Below are 7509 nucleotides of genomic sequence, written 5' to 3' on the forward strand. Positions count from 1 at the left end.
CAGGGCTGACTTGCGGGTCCCCCGCCCCGCAGAGCCCCAGACGCACTATTACGCTGTGGCCGTGGCCAAGAGGAGCAGCAACTTCCGGCTGGACCAGCTGCGGGGCCTGCGCTCCTGCCACACCGGCATCCGCAGGACCGCGGGGTGGAGGGTCCCCATAGGGGTTCTCCGCCCGTTCTTGAACTGGACTGGACCCCCCGAGCCCATCGAGGCAGGTAAAACGGCCGTGGGCGTGGGCCACTGTGGGTCACACGGTGCCTGGCGACTCCAGGGTAGGGGAAGGCTGGTGGGGAAGGAGGCATCCTGGGGAGCCATTCTGAGCTCCCAGCCCACGCCAGAGGGTGCCGGGCAGGGTGGGGAAGCGGCTGCGTCCCGGGTCACTGCAGGGGTGACACTGAGGCAGGGCTGGCTCCACTCTGTGGCCCCTCTCTGCTCCACAGCTGTGTCCAGGTTCTTCTCAGCCAGCTGCGTTCCTGGAGCGGATGGAGCTCGGTTTCCCAACTTGTGTCGCCTGTGTGCAGGGACAGGGAAAGATAAATGTGCCTTCTCCACCCAGGAGCCCTACTTCGGCTACTCTGGAGCCTTCAAGTGAGTGACACTGTCTTGGCCCCCACTGGGGGCCACACAGCCCCAGCCCAGGAAGCCTCTGCTAGGGCCCAGCTGGCTCAGCCTCTGGCAGGGGGCAGGGCCCCAGTGTCCTCGGTTCTGCTGACCCCGGCCCCTCCCCTGGGCACTGTGGGGCTGAAGGTGTCTGGTCGTTTGGGGCCAGTTGGGAAGGAGCATGCGGTGTCCAGGCTGATGTCCCTACCTCTGCCCTGCCTGACTGGCCGGTCCACCACCTTCTGGGAGCCGTGGGCTCCTCGTGTGCAGGGATACCCGCGTGCCTGCCCGCCCGCTAGGGGCACGTTGTCAATTCAGGCCCAGGCCGCTCACCTGCAGGGCTCTCTTACTTCGCAGGTGTCTCAGAGAGGGGGCTGGAGACGTGGCCTTCATCAAGGCAAGCACAGTGTTTGGTAAGAGCCGTCTGGGGCCTCAGGTGCACACCTGCCATCGGGTTTCCTTGCCGTTCTGACTTTGCTCGTGTGCGTGCACACGCGAGACAGTGGCGCTCACAGTCCCGGAGGACTTGGGGTGGGACACGGCCAGCGGTGGACACCGGGTGTGTCCTCTCCTCGCCTCACACAGCCCGCGTCCTCTTCCCGACTCACCGTGAGGCCTGACTAGGTACCGACAGGGGCACCCGAGCAGCCATCCAGGCCCCCAGGAGGGGTACGGCGCTCTCAAGATTTCAATTCTGCTCAAGTTCATCTCTGCTAATGTCCTCGCTTCTGCCCCGCTTCGAGTTTTTCTGACATTCATTTTGTTTGCCGGGATGATGGCTATAGAACAGCCTCAGTGCTGGTTCTCTTCATGTGTCTGCTGCAGCTTGGGCTTTTTGTTCTTATTTTATAGACTTGACTTGTTCCGTCAGGGTTTCAAGTACAGGAGCGGTCTCTGCCTAGATATTGAACCGTCGTAGGGTTTAGACTGGAATCGATAAGCCAAAACCCATCAGTTTTGCCTGCTGATTTGTGGTTTTGGGGTCTTTTAAAGATGCTCATTTCACCCCCAAATCATGAAGATTCAGTTAATAAGATTAATGATTCCTACAATGCCTCCGTGTACACCCGTCGGGAAATCAGCCATGGATTTGGCTTAGCCTTTCCCCTTTGTAGACAATTTCCCCGTAACGGCAACCAAAGCCCCACCTGTGTGCCTGTGGTACGGGGAGTCAGCTCTTCACCAGGTCTGTGCAAATCCACGTGCTCGGCTGCTCAGCTCTCTGACTTTGCTCGTGTGTTTGTGTTTTTCTGTTTTTATTACCCTGGCGCTTGGAAGCTCTCGCTAATAGAGGGAGTGCCTATCCCCACTTTGCTATTTATTTTCAATTTTTCTGAGCTAAAAGTTTAGAATTATTTTTGTTCCATTTCTTTTCTTTCTTTCTTTCTTTGCTGTATCAGGTATCAAACTTAGGGACGTGTTTTATTTATTTATTTATTTTTGGGCATGGTACTGGAGATCAAACTCAGGACCTTGCACTTGCAAGGCAGGCACGGTGCCACGGAGCTACATCCCCAGCCCATTTTGTTGGATCTGTGTGGAATTTTAGTTGATCCATGGATGTTAGGTTGTCTAATCTGTGATGATGTTAAATCTTCCCATTGGATCAGGCTTCTTGTGTCTTCTGATAGAGCGTCACACTTTTCTTATTATGGGTATTGTGCACTTTTATAGCCTACTAAATATTTAATGGTTTTAGTTGCCATTGTAATACCTTGTATTCTATATTATTTCTTTTTAGTTACTACTCGTAACGGGTTTTTTGTTGGCTGGTTATATAACTTGTTACCCTTTTGAACTGTTATTTTGTCTGTTTGATGTTGCTTTATTGGCTTTTCTAGGTAGATAATTCTATCATCTTAAATAATGAGAGCTTATTTTTTCTTTCTTTTATAAATTGTGTGATCCAGCTACATATGATTGTATTGGGGTTGGGATAGGAGGAATCCTGACCTTGGCAAAACTTCCTTTTTTTCCCACTAAGTTTATTGGTACATTTTAGTTATATGATACAGTTACATTCATCATTGGGATCTTGTACCTTTACATGATGTATCTTGGTTCTTATTTTTTCCCCATTCCCAGCCCACCCTTCACTCCCTCCACCCCTCCCTATTTACAAAGACTTTGTTTCCACTTTTTTCCTTTTCTCATATTTTTTCTTTTCCCTTCATTCCTTTCCCCTACCCCTCCCACTCCCCCTACCCTTTTAGACCTTTTCTTCCTATTTCATATTCTCAATTATATAATTTGATCCTCATTTATACTTTTAGTTTTTCACACCTGGGAAACTATTTGGTATTTACACATATGTGTCCTATTAATGTCACTTAAGAGTGCATCCACTTAGCTATAAATCTCTCTAGTTTTTTGTTCTTTATGGCTGAGTAGTACTCCATTTTATTAAAGAAAAATATGTCTTTTTTTTTTTTTTTTTTTGTACCGGGGATCAAATGTGGGTCCTTGTGCTTGTGAGGCAGGCGCTGGAACCACTGAGCTAAATCCCCAGCCAAAACGACATCTTCTTTATCCAGTCTCCAGTTGATGGGAAACTGAACTGTTTCTATGCTTTAGCTATTACAAACTGTGCCACTATAAACATGGGTGTGCGTATATCACTGTGGTATGATTCTTGTAATTCTTTTGGGAGGATACCCAGCAGAGGAATAGCTGGGTCAAATGGAACCTCTAGTCCTAGTTCTTTGAGGTATCTCCATATTGATTTCCACAGTGGTTGCACCAGTCTGCACTTCCACCAACAATGGAGAAGGCCTTCTCCCCACAACCCTGCTAGCATTTGTTGTTTGTTGATTTCTTGATAGCAGCCATTCTTTCTGGGGTGAGGTGAAATCTCAGTGTTTTCATCTGCATCTCTCAAATGACCAGTGATGGTGAACATTTTTTTCCTATGTTTATTTTGTGATTTTACTTGTTTCTCTGAGAAATGTCTGTTCATTTCAGATGCCCATTTTTGAATCAGGTCTTTATATTTGGGGGGGTCTGAAGTTTTTGAGTAGACCTTTGTCTGAGGAACAGCTGGTAAAAATTTTTTCCCACATTGTAGGTTGTCTCTCTTAGCTCTGTCAGCTGTTTCTCTTGCAGTGAGTTGAAATCAAATTTTTCCAACACCGTTTATTAAAGAGGCTATCTTTCCTCCAGTGAGCATGGTTGGCTCCTTTGTCAAAGATGAGGTAGCTGAGTATTTCTGGGGTTATTTCTGTATCTTCTAATCTGTTCCACTGATCCTCAGGTCTGTTTCTTTGCCAATACCATACTGTTTTTATCACAGTGGATTTGTAGTATAGTTTCAAGTTGGGGACTGTGATGGCCCCTGCCCTGTCTCTGTTACCTAGAATTGCTTTTGCTATTCTAGGTCTCTTCTGGTTCCAAATGAATTTTTGGAAATATACTGTGAAATATACTGTTGGGATTTCAATAGGGATTGCATTGAATCTGTGTAGCAGTTTTGGAAGTATTGCTATTTTCACTATATTGATTCTTCCTACCCAGGAACAAGGAATGTCTTTCCATTTTCTTACATCCTCTTTGATCTCTTTTTTTCAGAGTGTTGTAGTTCTCAATGTAGGGGGCCTTTTGCTTCCTTCATTTGATTGATTCTGAGATATTTCATTTTTTGGATGCTATTGTGAAAGGGATTGTTTCCCTAATTTCCTCCTAGTGAGTCTGTTATTTGTGTACTAGAAGGCTATTGATTTTTGAGTATTGACTTTATATCTATCTGGCCACTCTACTGAATCTGTCAATTAAGTCTAGGAGTCTTTTGGCGGAGTGTTTTGGGTCTTCTATGTAGCGTATTATATCGTCAGCAAATAATGAAAGTTTAACATCTTCCTTTCCTATTTTTATTCCTTTTATTTTTTTCTCTTGTCTAACTGCGGTGGCTAATGTTTCCAAAACTATATTGAACAGGAGTGGTGATAGTGGGCACCCTTGTCTTGTTCCTGATTTTAGCATGAAGATTTTCAGTTTTTGACCATTTAGTATGATGTTGGCTGTTGGTTTTTCATAGATAACCTTTATCAAGTTGAGATAAAGACCATCTATTCCAATTTTCTGCAGGGTGTTGAATTTTGTCAAATGCTGTTTCTGCATCTATTGAGATGATCATGTGGTTTTTGTCCTTGACTCTGTCAATATAGTGTGTCACCTTCATGGATTTGCATATGTTGAGCCATGGTTCAACATATATAAAATTTCTTTCTTTAGTTGCAGTTTTGTGTTAGAATTTTTTTTTTTTTTCGGTACCAGGGATTGAACTCAGGTCCTTGCACTTTTGCGTTAGAAATTTTGATAAGTGGTAATTATCCAGTTCAAGAACTTGACCAGGTTCTCTAAGTTACTCGTTTTCTGAAGCCGAATAATGTCATGAATAGCTGTTGAACACACATTGTTTCTGCTGCAGTGAAATCCGAAGGCTTCGTGATTCCCATCCTCCATCAACAGCCTGGCAAATAACCTTTGCCTGTTCTTTCTCACCCAGTCTTTTTATCAACAGAATAAATGCAAACATCAATCCCGATCTATTAGCCCTTTAAATGCCACTGTTAGCTAATATGCTGTTTGGGATTTTTGCATTAATGTCCATAAAAGAAATAGGCCCATCCGTTTTTCCTTCTGCACCTCTTCTTCTGATTTTAACATCAGGGTTTCCCTAATCTCATGAAATGATGGGTTTCTGTTACTTTCTAAATTCTGCAGCAAGCTAGATACAATATAGATGAAAACTTCCAAATTCTGGCCAAACTCACTCATAGAAACGCTTTCCATTCTATGACAGGCCCAGTGTCGGAAATGACTCAAGGGTATTTTCTGCCTTAATCTTTTGGTTGTTCTTATTCCTCCTGGAGATGCGGCAGGGGGGAGGCACTCTGTGAGGTGACCCTTTCTAGTCAGGCCGCAGGGTGTGTTCAGTCAGAGGCTCGAAGCTCTGCCAGCCCCTGGCTCTTTCTGGGGCTGAGAGTATTGGAGCCATTCACTACCTTTCTTCTCAGAATTTCCCTCCCCCCCCCCACTTCCTGCCTTCCTTCCTTCCAGGCAGTCGATGGAATATAGGGTCTCACACATGCCAGGGGAGTGCTGTGCCCGAGCCACACCCTCAGTCTGATTCACCACCTGTATCAGTGTTCGTTGCTGACACAGAATACTTGACACCCACACCTTGAAGGAGTGAGGCACGATTCGGCTCACGGTTTCAGAGGGCTCAGTCCATGGTCACTGGCTCCAAGGCAGACATGACATGTGGAAGGGCCTGGGAGGGGGAAGGCTGCTCACCTCATGGCAGCCAGGAAGCAGGGAGTGGAGGGAAGAGCCTGGGAAAGAGATCCGCTCCTCCAGTCACACCCCATAACCCACTTCTAACCAGGCCCCGCCTCCTAACCGTGGGATCAGCCCTGGACATCACACTGCCTTCCCGCCTCTCACTTCTGTCAGCGGGGCAGGGTGTCTCCTCTGGCTCTGAATCGCATGAGAGGAGCGGAGTTCTGGCTCACCTGGGCCTCTCCCTCCTGGGCCTCTCCCTCCCGCAGAGGACCTGCCAGACAAGGCCCAGCGGGATCAGTACAAGCTACTGTGCCTGGACAACACCTGGAGGCCCGTGGACGAGTATAAGCAGTGCCACCTGGCCCGTGTCTCCTCTCACGCTGTCGTGGCCCGCAGTGTGAACGGCAAGGAGGACTTGATCTGGGAGTTTCTCCGCCAGGCGCAGGTAGCCTAACCTGTGATGCTCCCCACCTGTGTGGAACTGGGGTGTGATGCAAACCTTCACCCTTGACTTGGGCCACTCTGGAAGCCCCTCTGGGTTCGGGGAACACCAGCCTGGATGGCAGGAATGCCGGACTCCTCTTGCACTGCTGATCCCCGGCAGCTCACGGCTGCAGCGGAAGTGTGTGAGTGTGTGTGTGAGCGTGTGTGTGGGCGTGCGTGTACCATGCGACTTTCCCTGGGCTCAAAGGCTCTGAGCCCCACCATTTCCCAGAGACTGGGCCAAGCTGAGCTCTGAGAAGGCCCAGGTCCCTGCCTTCATAATTATCCCCCCAAATTCTACCTACTCATTTTCAACACTGGGGCTTGGTTTCCTCCCTACTCACTGCTAACTCCATAATTCTGTTTTCCCTGCATTAGGAAAAGTTTGGAAGAAACAAGTCATCGGCATTCCAGCTCTTTGGCTCGCCCCCGGGGAAGAAGGACCTGCTGTTCAAGGACTCTGCTCTGGGCTTCGTGCGGGTCCCCGAGAAGATAGACGCTGGGCTGTACCTGGGCTTTGGCTACCTCTCCTCCATCCGGAACATGGAGGAAAGTGAGTGTGCTGTGCATCTCCTGGGGGGCCCTGCCCGGCAATGGCCTCTGTCGTCCGGATGCAGGTGCGAGTGTCTGTGGTCCACCGGATCGGGGATCAGGAGAGGGGTCCCCCAAAACATCCTGGCCCAGGGGCTCAGGCTCCCTGGTCCCTGTGTGGGTCAAGGCCGCTAGGCGTGTCAGGAAAACCAGTCAGCCTTCTAGTAGGTGAGAAATACGTGCAGGAGCAGGAGGACTCTGGGCCTGGACACACAGCTCCGAACTTGGCCTGGGGCCAAGGCCACAGGGCTCCATCTGGACCAGGGGCTTCCCCTGTGGAGGGTTAGCAGGGAGCGGGGTGACCAGAGGCCCAGAGTCCACGCTGGTGACCGTGGGCCTGGGGAGGGTCCCCTCAGTCACCCCTCCGGGAGGACCCTGGGCTCTGAGTCCTTGGGGATTTGGGGGTGAGTTAGAAGCCGGGGACGCTGTGGGAAGGAGTAGGAGGGAAACTGAGGCAGTCCCTGGGCCGAGCAGGGTGGGGAGCTGAGAAGCGGACGAGGGGGCGGTGGGGAGGCGGTGGTGCCCACCGCTGTGACCCTCTCTGCAGCGGAGGCG

General features: G+C 49.4%; 1 protein-coding gene across 1 annotated transcript in view; it reads left to right on the forward strand.

The window, feature by feature from the left end:
* Ltf (lactotransferrin) overlaps nucleotides 1–7509 on the forward strand; it is a 22145-nt gene that overhangs the window by 3226 nt on the left and 11410 nt on the right. The window contains exons 4-8 of the mRNA XM_033762706.1: nucleotides 35–215; nucleotides 441–588; nucleotides 958–1013; nucleotides 6147–6325; nucleotides 6742–6916. Of these exons, the coding sequence (XP_033618597.1) occupies nucleotides 35–215; nucleotides 441–588; nucleotides 958–1013; nucleotides 6147–6325; nucleotides 6742–6916 (739 nt within the window). The remainder of the gene's footprint in view (nucleotides 1–34; nucleotides 216–440; nucleotides 589–957; nucleotides 1014–6146; nucleotides 6326–6741; nucleotides 6917–7509) is intronic.

The sequence above is a fragment of the Fukomys damarensis genome, unplaced genomic scaffold (assembly GCF_012274545.1).
Source record: "Fukomys damarensis isolate Sample0158 unplaced genomic scaffold, DMR_v1.0_HiC HiC_scaffold_12, whole genome shotgun sequence".
In the NCBI taxonomy this organism is placed as follows: domain Eukaryota; kingdom Metazoa; phylum Chordata; class Mammalia; order Rodentia; family Bathyergidae; genus Fukomys; species Fukomys damarensis.